General features: G+C 23.9%; 2 protein-coding genes across 5 annotated transcripts; one reads left to right on the top strand and one right to left on the bottom strand.

Annotated features, from left to right (window-relative positions):
• Positions 1 to 56: 56 nt before the first annotated feature.
• Positions 57 to 15149, bottom strand: LOC122851246 (synaptotagmin 1-like). 2 transcript variants are annotated; one of them, XM_044150356.1, is made up of 10 exons: positions 14753 to 15149; positions 7223 to 7415; positions 6758 to 6895; positions 6543 to 6685; positions 6355 to 6453; positions 5963 to 6157; positions 4177 to 4353; positions 3831 to 4082; positions 3197 to 3417; positions 57 to 3107 (listed from the first exon to the last, which is right to left on the bottom strand). In XM_044150356.1, exons 2-9 carry the CDS (start codon positions 7410 to 7412, stop codon positions 3223 to 3225), a joined length of 1389 nt encoding a protein of 462 aa, XP_044006291.1. In that variant the 5' UTR covers positions 7413 to 7415; positions 14753 to 15149; the 3' UTR covers positions 57 to 3107; positions 3197 to 3222. The 2 variants fall into 2 exon arrangements, with proteins under 2 accessions (XP_044006291.1, XP_044006292.1); XM_044150357.1 differs by having other exon boundaries at positions 6355 to 6447; positions 14753 to 15138.
• Positions 15150 to 15631: 482 nt separating this feature from the next.
• LOC122851249 lies at positions 15632 to 16924 on the top strand. 3 transcript variants are annotated; one of them, XM_044150363.1, is made up of 4 exons: positions 15632 to 15741; positions 16187 to 16349; positions 16607 to 16701; positions 16789 to 16924. In XM_044150363.1, exons 1-4 carry the CDS (start codon positions 15734 to 15736, stop codon positions 16871 to 16873), a joined length of 351 nt encoding a protein of 116 aa, XP_044006298.1. In that variant the 5' UTR covers positions 15632 to 15733; the 3' UTR covers positions 16874 to 16924. The 3 variants fall into 3 exon arrangements, with proteins under 3 accessions (XP_044006298.1, XP_044006300.1, XP_044006299.1); XM_044150365.1 differs by having other exon boundaries at positions 16794 to 16884; XM_044150364.1 differs by lacking the exon at positions 15632 to 15741 and adding an exon at positions 15872 to 16118.
• The last annotated feature ends 75 nt before the right edge of the window (positions 16925 to 16999 follow it).

Genomic DNA, 16999 nt, shown 5'->3' with positions numbered 1-16999 from the left:
TTATTTATTTTCATTTAGATATTTTTTTTTTAATATTTAGCTTCATGAAGACAGGGACGTCGGTTTTTAAATTTTTTTTTTTTATATATTTTTCTTTTTTTAATATAGTCACAAGTATATTTGCGAAATAAATGACTAAAATAATGAAAGGCACTCTAGATACGTGTATAGGTACGTGCGTGCAGATACCATCAATTTAATCATACATTTTTTTTTGATGTTAGTTAACGTTATATTTATTTTTCGTCACATTACGTACCCAACAGTTATATAATAATATTTTATATACACATTCAGTGTGTTATATATATTTTTTAATTTTTTTTATTAATCTGTTTTTATTTTTTTTTTTCATTATACAATCTGAGGTACTCTCGTTTTGATGGACATGTCTCCTCGAGGAGGCAAAAATACATTTTGATATATTATGATATTTATGATTTTCATTAAATTATAAATGTGCGATAATTTTTTTATTGAATTATAATTATTCAAGCTGGGGGTTAGGTAGGAAGAAAATATGATAGCGATTATATATGAATTTATGATGATTTTTATTCTTTCTTTTATTCTTGCCCCGACGTCTCTGTCTTTATTATAATTTGTTTTTATTTTTTTATAACAATTGAAATTATATTTAGTTTAATTTTTAATTTATTTATGTATCAATACAAGTACAATGCCGCATTTGACTTTAAACTGACTATCATGATAAGTCGTTTACGATTTAATTGGTCCTGACAAAACTGAATGTCATGGTCAAAATATTCGGATTATAAATTTCTTGGTCGAATTATTTCAAAGTAAAATATCCTGGTTAAAGAAAAAAACAAATTCTAAATTTACCTGATATTATTTTTAAAATAATACAAGCATAAATAATTGTTCAACGACAATTTAAAGTGTCTCAAAAATTACGATAAATAAATAAAAATTCTCTTGATGATTTTCTTTTTTTTTTAATTCACTTTAATCTTAGATAGCATTAAAATTAATTAATTTAAAATCAAGCTAATTAGTCGTTCTATTACTAGTGACTAGCATTATCATTTTAAAATTAATTTTTCAATATTTATCTTTCAAATAATCCATGAATTATTTTTTTTAATCTGTCGTTAAAAATTCTGAATAAATTTTTTTTTAATTTGATATTTTTAACCAGGCTATTCTTTCACTTTGAAATATTTATTATTCAAAATATTGTGACCAAGATATTTAGCCATATAATCGACAAAACGATAGAACCAAAAAAAATAAAAAAATGATGATACGATTTAGCTTTAAATTTTTCCTGTCGTTATTTTAATATTTTTTTCGCCAATTTTTCTCCTTAGTATATATATGTTTTTTAAATCTTAAATATTAGTGATACTGAGTGGTGGATTTTATTATTAAATATTAATTATAAATGATTTTCTACTGTGCTGAATTTATTCTCACATTCATATTGTCATTCGTAACCAATCATTCTCGTATTTTTAAAATTTTATTTTCTCATGCCTTTATTTGAAAATTAAGTAGAAACAATATAGCTGGATATTTTTTATTAATTTTTCATGCTTACATGTGGATGAGAAGAGCCAATGCAAGTCGAAATAGACATATTTTTCATTTCGATAAAATTCTAATCAACCAGAGAACGTTTATATATTTATTTATATTATTTTGTAATATATGTATTTTTTTTTTTTTTTGTTAATTTTGTCAAGTCATTATCATTGTTAATAAAATTATCAATAACAATGATTATTTAAAAATGTTTCTTTCACAATTAAATTCATGCATAATTTGTATAATATTGTCCGTTTTAATATATTTTTTTTTAAACATCTTATGATTTTCAAAATCATATTTATTTCTGATAATAATTTCGGACCAAGTTATTTATTTATTTCCGAATTTACGTGATTTTAAAGGCCGATTAATTATTGTGAATTTTTTTATGAAATCGGGGCAATAAATATCAACGAATATATTTTTTTTTTTTCAACAATTAATTGTTATTTAATTTGACAGGAAATGTATTTACAATTTCGTTATTTACTGACCAATTATAACACATAAAACGGAGGATAATTACAAGACATCGATTTAATATATATTTCTTTTTTTTTTGTTATATTTATTTTCATTTTTAGCTGGAATTTTTTTAAATTTTTTTTGTGAAAAAACAAAGAGTATGTACAATTATTCAATTCCTTCATCGAACACAATCAAACAAAAGTAAATCTGTGTTTTTGATGTCATCTTCCGTTTGTTATTTAAAAAAAAAAAAGCTGTTTATAAATTAATTATTGTAATTTGTTGTTTTTTGCTTGTGATTATGTATTGGTCAGAAATTAAACGACAATTACAATCCATGTGAATAGGCCCGTTTAAATATATTAAAAATCATTTTTAAAATGAAATATTTTCAATACTAAGTTTAAATTTTTAAACTCAATTTTTAGCTAAATATTTTAAAGGATTTCTTACTGCAGAAAATAATCTGTACATTAATCAAATTTAATTAATTTTTAAATTTATTGTAGCGTACGAAGACTTGAACAAGAACACTGTACTTCCAATAATTTGAAAAATAAAAATAAAAACAACAATACAATTTAAAAATTATAACAGTCGACTAATTTATCAAACATAAATTAACATAATTAAATTAATAAACATTAATATTGTTGAAATAATACGACTAATGTATAAATAATCAAATTGTTATTTGTTAAATTAACATAACAAATAATATTTATTTTATTTATAACTTGAATTATTTTTTATTTTTTTTCAAATCGAATTACTTTTTCATTTTTTTTTTTCTAAATTGTTGTTGTTTTTATTTTATTTTTTTTCTTTTTCTACAGAATGAAGTATAATATAAATTTTACCAGAACATAATATTAATTCTAAAATTTATTTATCCATTTTGCAGTATTAAATAATTACTGATTTTTTTAAAACTGATTTATAGATATCAACTAAATATTCTGTAATTTTTTTTCATTTTTAAATATATCTTTCTTCTTTATCCTCTTCATAATATTTATTTATTATTTTTTTTTTTTCAACTTAATTTTGTTAATTTATAATTTTATCAACATTGCGATATACTCCTGAAATAAAAAAGTCAAAAAAAGAAAAAAAATATTTGTCTATATCTTTGAATGAAAATGAATTTATTTGAAAAAAAAAATTAGTATACCTTTTTTAATAATTTAAGGAAGATATTTAATCTTTTTTGTCACCATCTTCTGGATCCTTGAGCGTATGCCATTGCGCAATTGGACGTCTTGGTGATGCCAACATGTCTGACCAATGTCGTAGTTCAGTTCCACTCGCATTGTAGCCAAGTACAACTTTTCCAATTGGTTCTGATGTACCAATACGATCATAATCCACTACAGTTACCATCAAATTCACTTTCTGTTTGAAAAATAAAATTTTTAAAATTAAATAAACATCAACAAATCAACATTACAGTCAACATGAAATACCACATTAATTAATCTCCTACAAGAGACTACACACTTAACAGATCAAGCCTGGATCACATCTGTGTAAAGTAAAAAAAAAATAAAAATAAATAGAAAGTGTTTAAAAAAAAAAAACACATCATTTTAAAATACATTGTTTAAAAATAAAATAAAAAATAAACGACATTTACAAGTACAAAAATTGTTTAAACAATTAATCAGTTTAAGTATTAATTTGTATGGTATTACAGTAAACATCAACCCAAAACCACAAGAAGAATGTTTTCCCTAGACGCACCCTTAAGAGCGAAAGGGGAAATGTATTTGTGTTTATGAAATAATTTTTTTTCATGTTTATTTCACCTGAATTTGCTCGAAGGGAACTTCAAAGGTAAACGATTCGTTGTAGTATGGATTGAGGGTACATTTTTTGATTGATGTCTTTTTCTTCTTGAGTCTTTTTCCATTTTGCATTAATGCTATTTTAACATATGGATCTGATAGACCACCAACGTCCATTTTCTTCAAATTTTTAGCTTCCAATATGACGACTGTTAATTTTCCAGCTGTTGGTACGTAACGAAGTGAAAAACAAATATCACCAAGTTTGTTGTCCTTGCAAAATAAAATATATATATTGATAAACAGTGGGTTAAATTAATTATTAATTATTATTAGTGTTGTTGTTTGATTTTATTGATCATCTTACTTGTCCACCTTCACCTTCGACACTTTGTAATTCTCGCCATTCTTCAATTGTTTGTGCCAAATCAATTTGACACAGTGGAACTTTAACTTCACCAATTTGATCGTGTTTTGAAAATCTATCGAAATCGAATATTGCAAATACTAGAGTTTTGTTCATAGCATCGGCATATGGAACTCCCTGAAAATTAAAATAATATAATAGTAATAAATTCAATTAATTTAAGTTAATTGATAATGGTATGTGACAGAATAAATATACTAAACACAAACTTCCAGATTAAATTATCTTGAAATGAAATATCAAGTGTGTTTGTTGAAAAAAAAAAAAAATGGGATATTTTTTTAAAATTAAAATGTATTATTATGAAAATGATACAAGCATAGTAATATTTGTTTTTTTTTAAATTTATAAAAAAAATAAAATAAAAAATTTGTAATATATTTATTATTTAAAAATTAAAAAATTCAAAAAATTGTATTTATAAGAATGATTATTTTGTGTCTTGGTATCAAGTGGCCTAATGGTTAAGGGGACAAGCTCCAAGCCTACGGTGCTTGTGGTCTTGAGTTCAAAACTATGCGTTTGAATTATTGTAAGCTGAAGTCAGCAAATTGTCGATTTCACTTAATAATTTAATGGTGGTCATTTGTCGCCGGATTTGTGTAAACAGTTCGTATTGCCACATAGGTACTACGTTGAAATTGCAACTGAAAAAGACCCACCAATTCCGCGATTAGAGCAAATATTTTCTGGCAAGGAACAAGTGAAGAAAAACACTTTCTTGTTCTTTGCTGGGAGGTATTTGCCCTAAACGCTGAATATTTTTTTGTTTAAAAAAATACAAATGACAATACTACATTTATTATTAATCCAATACTATTAATAATTTATTTTGAAAAATTGCAATAAATGTTGTTTTTAATTGTTCCTTTAAAAAGTGTTAAAAAATAATCAACATAGTCAAATATCAACACAACAATTCAATGACTATTGTTGACTGTTTAAAAAATAATGATAAATAAATAAATATTCCATTCAACAATTGATCCGTTTTATTTTTTAAATTTACTATCAAAATAAATCTCAGATAATTTTAAAAATAAATTAATTATAATGGCTCAATGTTGATATTATTTTAAATTTCATTTTTAAAAATTTTATCAAGTATTTTTTAATATATTTATTATTTTTTAAAAAAAAAGAAAAAGAAGGTTGTATTCATAACAGTTATAGTTTTGTGTCTTGGTACCAAGTGGCTTAGTGGTGAAGGGGACAAGCTCCATGCCTACGGTGCTTGTGATCTTGAGTTCAAATCTTTGGATTCATTATTTGATAGGGGTTATAGGTGCTTGAAATTAGAATTATTATATTCTTCTTGAATCGTACCATCCTCCGCAATATGGAGATTGATTAGAACAAATACGATTAGAACAAATACTTCTTGGCAAAGAACAAGTGAAGTGCAACACTTTCTTGTTCTATGCTGGGTGGTATTTGCCCTAAACGCTGAATAATTTTTTGTTATTAAAAATTACAAATGACAATACTACATTTATTATTAATCCAATACTATTATTAATTTATTTTGAAAAATTTTAATAAATAGTGTTTTTAATTATTCCCTTAAAAAGTGTTAAAAAATAATCAATTATTTTTTTATTGTTAGAAATCATCTCATATAAATTTGTAATTATTTATAGTCATTGTGTTTTTATTTTCGCTAAATTGGAAATATTTTAATCTGGAAATTTATATTGTGTATATTTAAATATAAATTAAAAATTACCTTGAACGTAAATGTCTCATTGAATTCTGGATTCAGTGTTTTTCTATGTACCTTAGTTTCAAATTTCTTTTTTTTATCTGGTAAAAGATAAACTTTAACATACGGATCAGAAGTTCCACCCATATCAAGAGCTGGCAACTCTTCAGCTTTAATAACTGTCACTGCCAAACTGTTTGAGTTGAAGTCATACTCAAGCTTTAAAAAAAAGTACAATCAATTTTTTTAATTCAAAACAAAAAGAAGCCACCCTCAATTGAAAAATAAATTTAAAAAAAAGTTATATTAATTTTTTTGGTTCACAAAAAGTTTGATTAATTAAAAATCATAATTAAAATGATGCTTGATAATAAATTGGCGTGTTATTATTAATTAAATGTTGGCAATTTTGCTACCTTGTATTGGAGCTTTCCAAGTTTGACCTCGCTCTGTTTGCTCTCAGCTTCATCAGGCTCCTCAGCATTGTCAGTTAATTCTTCCATATCCGGCTGTACCTGTGGGTTTGTAAATAGTTTCCACGAGAGGAAAAGAGAAATATTAAATTTATCTAGGATCTAATTTAATTGAAAAAAAATATATAAACCTTGTCCTTGTATGTTCCACCGAGTAATTGTACACCTTTGAGATCGACACCTTTGATACCTTTTTTTCCATCCTTCGAACGACGTTTTCGGAAACATCTTCTTATACAAAAGCCACATATTCCAAATATTATTGCGACAATCACTGAAAATTTAAAATTTAAATTTAACCAACAATTATTTCATTAATAAATTATTTTTTAAATATTAAATTTACCTATGACTATTGTTACTGATGCCCAATTTGGTAAACCCGATTTGTCTTTTACAAAATCCACAGCAACTGCTGGTATTCTCTCCACTTTTTTTAAGGCTGATCTTGCTGTTGTTGATGCTGGACTCTCAGACGAATATTCTATGTAAAAAAAATAATTAAAAATTAAATTTTAGAGAAATATAATTAACAATAATTATTTAAAATAAATTTTATTAATTTTAACAATTTTATTTTGGAAAAATATGTAAGTTTTTGTAATTTAAATTTGATAAAAATATAAATAATTAATTTTTGTGTTAAAGTATAATCAATAATGAATATTTAAAATGGATTTTATATGAAAAAAAAAATTATTCTAGATTGGAAAATTATTTGAATGGAAGTGATTTAATTTCGTGGGAAAATATAAATTATTTAGATGAAATTTATTATTTTTAGAAAATAATTATGCAAATTTTAATTTACCAGAGACAAGATCCTCACTGGTTGATAATATTTTTTGAGTTGAAGATGATAATATGACATTCTTCGGAATACTCGTTGGTGGAGCAACACCTGATGTCAAACTTTCAGCTGGTACACTTGGTGCAATCGGCACAACTGGCGCACTTGGTGCACTTGATGGACTTGGTGCTTCCCTCTTGACCGCCGGCATTTTCTAAAATACAACAAAAAATAATAATCATTAATATATAATTAATTTAGATAGTATTTAATCAACAAAAATAAAAATCCATTCAAAAGAGCGCAAATAACTTTTTAAAAAAAATCCTTAAACTTTTTAAAAGTTTTTCATTTTAAAAAATCAAACAATTGTTAAAATTTCTCTGACAATTTTTTGTCTCTCCACTGTATTTTATCTTCTTCAACAACTGATACAATTACAAGTAATTAAATTACGAATTTTTCTCAAGACTATAAACTAAAAGAAATAAATAAGAAAAAGATTTTTTTTATTTTTGATTATAATTAAGTAGTAGTGCACTTTAAAAGTTCATGTTGAACAAAAGTTGAACAGAAGAATTGTCTAATAAAATCAACAAAGAGCACATGTATTTTTTATTTTTTTATTTGTTTTATAGTTGCTTTATTTAGAGTATTATTTTTCACTTTTATCTAACGCCTACTCGTGGACATTCATTGAATTAACTGATAAGTGATAATAAAACTTTGTAGATGTATTTAATTATTAACACATTTATTTTTAATACTATTATTTATTTAAACGAGAAATAAAATTTATTATAATTATTTCAATGACTTTGAAGTTTAATTTTATGTTATTATAGTTATTAATAATATAAGACACCTTGAACTACTTTCGAGAAATTATTTTTTCTCTATTTTGTAATCGGATCATGAATAAAATTAAAAAATAAAAAAACTCTTTCTTCTTCTCTTAATTTTTCTAAATAAATATAAACAATTTGATGAAATAAAAATTTTAAATTTTAGTTTAAAAATTATTTAATAATTATCATTGTTTTTTTTTGTAGCCAGATGATATTTAAATATTTTTTTTATTTGTTATATATATTCTAAAAAAATACATAAACATAACTAGCATAGATTTTGTAAAATAAATTTCTCCTAAACACGAACATTAGCCCATTGACTTTTGAAACAGTAAACATCAATTATGATTAGGTTCAACCAACCGAGTATAATTTATATAAATTTATACAAATATACAAGAATATTTTATGACATTATTCAGAGACTTTGAAAAAGGTCAGGAGTATTTTTTTTTATCTATCATGAAATATGAAAAATTATTTTTTTACGTGTCAAGTATAAAAATAATACATAAAAAATAAAATAACACGTAAAATTTTATTCCTTTTTGTTTTTAATAATGTACGTAACTATTTCAAAATTTTTTCAAGTAATTATTTCATAAATTTTGTCAAAAAAATGATATATTTTTTTATTGAATAATTGTAATTTTAAATGAATTTTTTATTTTTAATTCTAAATTTAATTTAAATAAATAGATGAACAATTAAATAAATTGATTGAAAGATAAAGAAATAAATGAACAATGTAATTAATTAATTGATCAATAAATAAATGTTAAATATTTTAAATATTTTTTAAAATGATTTCTATTTTATTTTTTAGATGAAATAATAAATAAATAAATAGACACGTCACTTTACAATATCGTATCTTCTTAAATGATATTTTTTATCAATGAATATTTTATAATTAAACTTCCTTATAAATGTATCATATTATACATGATTGCACTCATGCATATTGACGTAATGATCGAGTTAACGTCATGCAGCTGCGTTATTAAAAAAAAAAAAAAACATTGTTTGCAAAGGAAAAGAAAAAAAAAAAAATAGATGAATAAATAAAATGAGATACAAATAAAAATTCAACTTTCACATTGGAATCTGGTGTATGCATGCAATCGTAGCTCAAGCACGTTTTAAATTGAATTTCAATAAGTCATGTCCATATATTTAACGAACATGAAGAGTTTCAATCGAGTAAAGATCCACATTGTAAAATAAAAATATATTTTATTTTTTATTTTTCAAGTGACTTTTCATTAAAATTAAAAAACTGTATATTAAAATGAAATTAGCATTGCAAAGAGAGAGAAGAAAGGAAGGAAGGAGAGAAAAGTTGTTGAGGAAATCAATACTAGGAATGAAAAAAAATATGAGAGAAATAAAAAATGAATTTTTTTGTTAATATCCAATTTAAAAGTCGTTGGCTTTTGTAATATAATTTTTAGGGCATGTAATTTATCGAAGAAAATCGATACTAAGAGTGTTAATTTTCGTGACGATTTTGATTGGCTCTTAATATTCTTGACATTTGACATTTATGACACTATTTAATAATTGAAATTGTTATTGGCACCGACACGGGGAAATTTACGGAAAATACGGAGATGGGTTCCACCAGGTTTCACACACGATTGTGGCTATATTCACCGTAATTTTCCCCGTAACTTGTATGAATGTCTCCGAAAATTCCTCCGTACAGTGCCAATAGCTTTACCGTTCAATAATAGCCGCACCCATTTGTCTTTATTACAACTGATTTTTTTTATTTTTGATTTAATTTAATACGTTGCTAATTATTACAGTTCAGGTCGAGAATGAAATTAATTTAGTGAATTCTGCTTGCACAAACTTTGAAAATATTATGTTAAATATTTTTTGGATTGCTATAGTTAAAATAAAATATAAAACTTTCTGTTTTCAGGTAGAAAAAACTTGTTACAATTAGGAAAGAAAAAAATTGTTAGAAGCAATTAGATATATTAACTAACTTTTTTTATATATTCGGCGTTTAATTTGATGAAAATTAGTCTGACAAAAACAAGTTTTCTCTACTTAGAAAAAAAAACAAAATTTTCTTAGAAAAATTTCAGTTCCATACAAAATTTTTTGAGCTTTTTTTTAAGTAGAAAAAACTTATTTTCGTCAGACAAACTAATGGTTTTTATAAATGCCTACAATGATACAAAAAAAAAAAAAAAATCTCAATTTTTTAAAACAAATTATTTTCAATTTATCAAAATATTGAAAAAAAAAAAATTTATCAGTATATCTTTTGGGTAAAAAATAAGGATAATACTGAGACAAATTGATTCTGCATGAAGACATGAATATAAATTGAACGACTATGTGAAAAAAAATAAAAATAAAAAAATAAATAATAAAGAGGATCGAGTGATAAATAAGAGATTAAATAGAATTTGAAGAGGATGAGATTATGGTGATGATGACGATGTTTGATGTCCTTCGACGACCCCTAACCACGTCCTTGGTTTACGCGTAGGTGAAGCATTATATTTCACTGTATAATATATATATAATATCAGTGCTAAGTTACTTTGCTTGTAAGTTTATTTTTGACCTCTTAATCTTTGCAAATTGCTGTTAATTAAAAAAAGAAAATAAGTGAGTAAATAAATTTCCAAATTGATGAATCAATAACTACAAAAAATGAACGAATAAATTAATAAATAATTTATTTAATAAATAAATTAAAAAGTAAATAAAAAATATAAAAATAAAATGAAAAATCCCCCATGAAAGTTAATATAAATTTATCAAAAAAAAAAAAGAAGATAATCTGATTAAATTGAAAATTTTTTTATTTATCTATAATGAAAAATAAAGCTGGTTTATTTATTTTTTTTTTAGATAATTTTCATTTGTTATAATATATTTATGTCGGAGGAAGTGACTCAATGAGGTCAACATTCTTTAAAAAAAGAATTTTTTTTTTCTTCTGAAAATATAGAAAGTCTAAAAAATATAACGAGACGTGTACGTATGAATTTTTTAAATGGCAATCTGTCGTTGCAGTTTGAGTATAATATGAGAAAAAAAAAAAAGATACCTAGATTGATGTTAAAAAATTCAGATTTTGGATTTAGGTGAAAGGTTATAGAAACGCCCATTGACACATATTTATATACAACTTGTTATTATAAAAATTATTCAGTTGAAATATCTCAGTTTATGAATAAAATAAAATTGAATAAATAAATGAATTTAGTCTAAAGACAGATAGTTCATTGACAATGATATATGACGAAAATAAATATACTAAACACAAACATCCAGCTCAAATTATCTTAAAATAAAATATCAGGTATTTTAGTATTAAAAAAATAGGATATTTTTTTTAAATTAAAATGTATTATTATAAAAATGACACAAGCAGTGCAGAGTAATATATAATTTTTGAAAAGATAGAAAAATACAGCAATCATTTTTTAATATATTTATTATTAAAAAAAAAAAAAAAAAGAAAAAAAAAGAAAACTGTATTCATAGTAGTTATAATTTGGTGTCTTGGTATCAAGTGGCCTAGTGGTTAAGGGGACAAGCTCCATGCCTACGGCAATTGTGGTCTTGAGTTCAAAACCGTACAATATAAACTAAGGGAAGATTGCTATCTTGTTATCAAGAATTTATAAACAAAGAGAATATTCCTTGCCTTCATTGTTTAGCATCGGGGTAACATAGTTCCAGCACAAAATTCTGATCTGATTAGAGCAAATACTTCCTGGCAAAGAACAAGTGAAGAACAACACTTTCTTGTTCTATGCTGAGAGGTATTTGCCCTAAACGCCAAATATTTTTTTGTTAAAAAAAATACGAATGACAATACTACATTTATTATTAATTGAATAATACTAATAATTAATTTTGGAAAAATAAATAAATAAATTTCCATTCAACAATTCATTCATTTTATATTTCAAATTTATTATCAACATAAGTCTCAGATAATTTTAAAAATAAATTAATTTGTAATGACTCAATGTTTATATTATTTCAAATTTAATTTTTGTTAATATTCTCTTTTTAAATATTCTAAATTCAATTTATAATTAATTGATAACTATTTTACAAATTGTCAATTATATTTTTTCCATTCAAAAAAAAAATTAAACATTTAATTGAGAAATTAAATAAAACCCCTGTATTTTTTTTTGTCATTTAAAACGTAAAAAAAAAATAAAAAACTATAAAAACGTAAAAAAAAATTTAAAGATACATTTTATTTATCTTACAAATTGACTTTTTTTATAGTTTTTTTTTGTTACAAGGAATATATTTGCTGATTTAATTTCCATCAAAAAGATAAGAAAAAGCAAAGATATTTATTTCGATTTATAATTTAAGTGTATTGATAATTTTTCCTTTTTTTTACGACATTCTTTCATCTATTTTTATTATTATTAAATAATTCAAAAGGTCTATGGTTATATATAGCAACAAATGCAATTGTATATGATGTTTTGTATAGTATTGATTAGCTTGATGGGAATAGAATTGGTATTTTGTATCTTAGCTTTGCAGATCTGGCCATTGGCACTGTATATTATTACGGTTTTTTATTCTTATCATCATTTACCCATCGTAAGTTTATATACACAATGTGACGTGTACTGTACATAAATCGATAACGACGCTTTGCTCAGATACATTTTAACCTCGGCTATTTTACTCCCTCTCTATTATCATTATTTTTCTACGAAAAAAAATAACAAAAATCAAATTATTACAGCAAAAAATTCTCAACAAAAAACGACAAATAAAATATCTGTTTTTATTAATTACCATAATTATTTAACATATTAAATTATTTATAAAAAAATATTATTCAACTGACGAAACCGACTGACAAAAACAAAAGTTTAATAAAAAATAAAAATATGTATAATTTATGTCTATGTACAGTAAGATCGAATGCGCAGTTTCATTTATTAATTTGTCACGCACCAAAATGACTGCTATAGTAAATGCAACTTTCAATTGACTGTTTATTAATTTTATTATTATTTTTTTTTTAATTCTAATTAAAACAATAATACGGTCAATTTAATCCACCTATTATCCTGTGATGATTTAAATTTACCCAATATTTATCTACAATTTAACAAAAAAAAAAAAAAACTAAAAATAATTTAAATTAATTTTTTGTTTATTTTGATTTTGTTAATAATAATTATGGTTTATTTAGAAAATATATTTTCATAAAGATTGTAAAATATCAAAGGAATGATATTGTAAATTTTTTTTCATCCCTTAATTTTATTTTCATACCAAAATAAAGTTTAAAAATAAATTTTTGTTTTTTTTTTTATTAGCTAATAAAAAATAAATGGATTAATAATTTTTTTACTGGTTTGTTTATATAATTTTCTATTTATTTAAATGTTTATTTATAAATTTGATTGTATTTTATATTTGTTATAATACATTGAATATATAGAAATGAAATTTATGATATTTGTTTGACTATTGACTGGCCTACATCACTTGCCGTCGGCAATTCAACCCTCCCATAATATATTTTTCCCCTCATAACCAATGATGCTTGCCAAGAATTGTCAATGAAATTCCTTTTTGATCCTCCCTCTCCTTGACACGACCCACTGAATATCAGACGATCGAAATATTTTCTTATAAAAATGGCCAAGAAAAATAATAAAAATAATACTAAAAAAAAAATATCAATAACACACATTCAACACACAACCCTGCGTAAACACATAAAATAAAAATAATGATAATAATAATTTACAGACTTATAACCATTGACTTCCCCTTAGTAAATTCCATCACAACCCTCAACTTGATTCCCAGACATTTAAGATTAAAATATCTATAGAACAAAAAACAAAATCTTTTTTTAAACAATAAAAAGAAATTTATATATTCGCTCAATTGAATACAAGTTTTTCTTTTTGTACAAAGTTGGATGAAAAGAATCGTGGTTAAGATGCAGTTCAAGAGAAAAAAAGAGGGTTGTCAAAAGAGGGTAGGTTGGGTGCTGTCAAGTGAGGGAAGCAAAGAATCAAAAAAAGGGAAAAAAAAAAATACAAAAAGCTACAATCAAATTGTCATGGATCAGGAGATGCCCCGGAATTTGTCAGATATAAATATAATAAAAAAAAATCGATAACTCAATTTTATATACTGACATAATCCAAGTCCATTAAGAAAAATAAAAATATAAAATATTATACACTTCATTGACATGCTTTTGACAGGAAAAAAAAACTTTTAGGGTCGTTAATTCAGCCGAAAAAAATTCTTAGAGAGATCAATAATTAAGGAAAGCTCTAGAGAATTAGGGTTAGATAAAATCATTTATCCGAGAATGTTAAAAAAAAAAAAAAAATATAGGGAAACAATGAATCGATAAAATGTGTGCGGCAGGTTGAAGTTGCGGCGGGTGAAAGGGATCGATTGGTCAGGCATCCCACCCAGTGTTAAAAAATAATTTTTTTAAAAATAAATATCATCACGTATATCACACCACCACCCTTAACATGCAACACCAAAAATAATAATTTTTTTTTTTAAATCTATATTACATATTCACAATATTATTTTATTATTAAATTTTCACTAAATATTTTCTTCAAAATGACGTAAATAAATTAACACAAAATTATTTCACTGAGATAAAAATTTAAATTTTTCTTTTATCACTTGTACTTACGTATTATATTGTTGAACAAAAATAATTATAAATAATTATTATAAACAATATGACCGCTCCCGTTTTTATTTTTAATAATTATTTTCCTTCACCAACAAAAGATCCAACTCTTTCTCTGTCAAAATTCACCCGCGACCCCGTAACACAAGCGTCACGAAGACGCAGCTTTTCTGTGCGGTAAAATACCTCTAATATTAATTTAATAATAATCAAATTTATTGTTAATAATTAGAAAATTATATATAAATATATATTGTAATTATTGAGTTATTATAATTTATACATTATATAGTTATTAATAAAAGCACAACGTCATAAAAACGTATTGTAAAATTCAGTCGCGGCTTCTCTTTACGGGCCACAAAACTCTTGCACACTAGGAGGTCAAATGAAGAGGGAAATAATATATTTGCGCATGTCTAGTTTGAAAATATATTTTCAATGTAATATGGCTGCTTGTTATATATATATATGTGTATTTGTATTTTAACATTGAAGGGTTGTAAAATCGATAAAACCAAAGTTTCTTATTATTGGTTACTCGTTGTCACTAGAGGGCGAATAAAATACTCGTGGCGGACTCGTGTGGTCATCCTCCTAAAGCACAAAAATATATTATTATCATTATTAAGCTCAAAAAATTAACTTGATATTATTATAAATATTTAAATAATATTTTGCTTGATATTAAAATTATTGCTTCATTTTATATTTCAGATTTCGGAGAATTATTTTTCATTTTTCATTTAATTTTTTTGTAAACCACCCTTCACTTTTGGAGCTTTTAATGTCAATAAATTTGTGACGTTAATAATCGTGCGCTTTGAGTATATGTGAATTTATTATAACACTTTAGCAACGTTGCAAAGAAAAAGGAAAAAAAAAAATCTTTTATCATGACGGTTTGTCACGGATGACGTAGTGACTCCCTTGGGACATCGGCCTTGACATCAACACACGATACTGTCATCAATATGTGAAATGAAAATGTAAAAATATATATTTTTTAATTTATCTCGTATTTTATATGATATTTGTTTATTATTTAATTTATTTGATGGTAATAATACAGCCCGACTGACTTGAATCAGAGTCAAATTTATTTAGAAATATGGTCTGAATATTGACCTTGACTACTTGATTCTTATTGTGATTTTTATTTATATAATTTTTTTATATTTTAAGTATTATTGTTCTCGTTTTCTTCGTTAAGACCAAATGACTTTGAACCTGTGATAAAAATTATTTACAAGGATTATGCATTATTATTATATCGCTCCAAGTTTTATCGATGTAATAAAATTTTATCGTTGTTGAGTTCGTCGACATAGTATACTTAGAAATTGGTTGTTATTTCGAATTTAATGTAGAACAAATTTATTTTATTTATTTTTTAATCTGGAGTATTATTTATTTTATATATTGTTTGTATAGAGTTGGTGGAGTGATTAGTGTAATGGAGAACATTGAAGGTCCATGGGACAATGATAAACGTAGGGTATCATCTGGCTCATCAGCGAAAATTCAAAATCATGATTTAAATAATAGCCAAATTGAGTCTTGTGATGAATCAATTTTTGATGATTCTTTGACATATGTAAATATATTTTTTATGGCTAATTAACTAGATGGAAATTTTCTTAATAATATAATTAATTTAATTTAAAAAAAATATTAAATTTGAATGTTGAAAGCAATATTTTTTTCCATTTTAATTTGATATTTTTTATATTGATTTTTAAGAGTCTTTAAATTTAAAATTTAAGCTAAATATTTTTTGTTGTTTAATAATTATAATTTGCAATTTTAAATTATAAAATAATAAATAAATTTTTGTTTGATTGTAATTTTTAGATACCTGTGTATACTCATTTAATCACTTATGATCCAGTGCCAATTAAGAGGCCAGTGACCCCATTAATTATTAAATCACTTCGAGCTGATTTAAGGTAAATATTTAATTATTATTTATTATTATTTGAACAATAAATTGTTTATTTTTATTGTTGAATTAATTTTTTTATTTTTAATTTTAGAGCAGAATCAGAGATGAGAAAAACACCAGAATCAAAATCATCTAGCCAGTTTGATAAATCATCAAAAATTAAAGGAAAAAAATAAACAAGATGCAAATTAAAAAATTATAATTAATTTTAGTAATTTTATTAATTCAGTATGTAAATTTCGAAAATATTATTATTTGAAAATATAAATATGTCGGTCATGTAAATTTCGCTTTAAAAAAAA

The sequence above is a fragment of the Aphidius gifuensis genome, linkage group LG3, assembly GCF_014905175.1.
Source record: "Aphidius gifuensis isolate YNYX2018 linkage group LG3, ASM1490517v1, whole genome shotgun sequence".
NCBI lineage: Eukaryota > Metazoa > Arthropoda > Insecta > Hymenoptera > Braconidae > Aphidius > Aphidius gifuensis.
The sequence above is the reverse complement of the archived record's forward strand: the minus strand, read 5'-3'. Positions and strand labels throughout refer to the sequence as shown.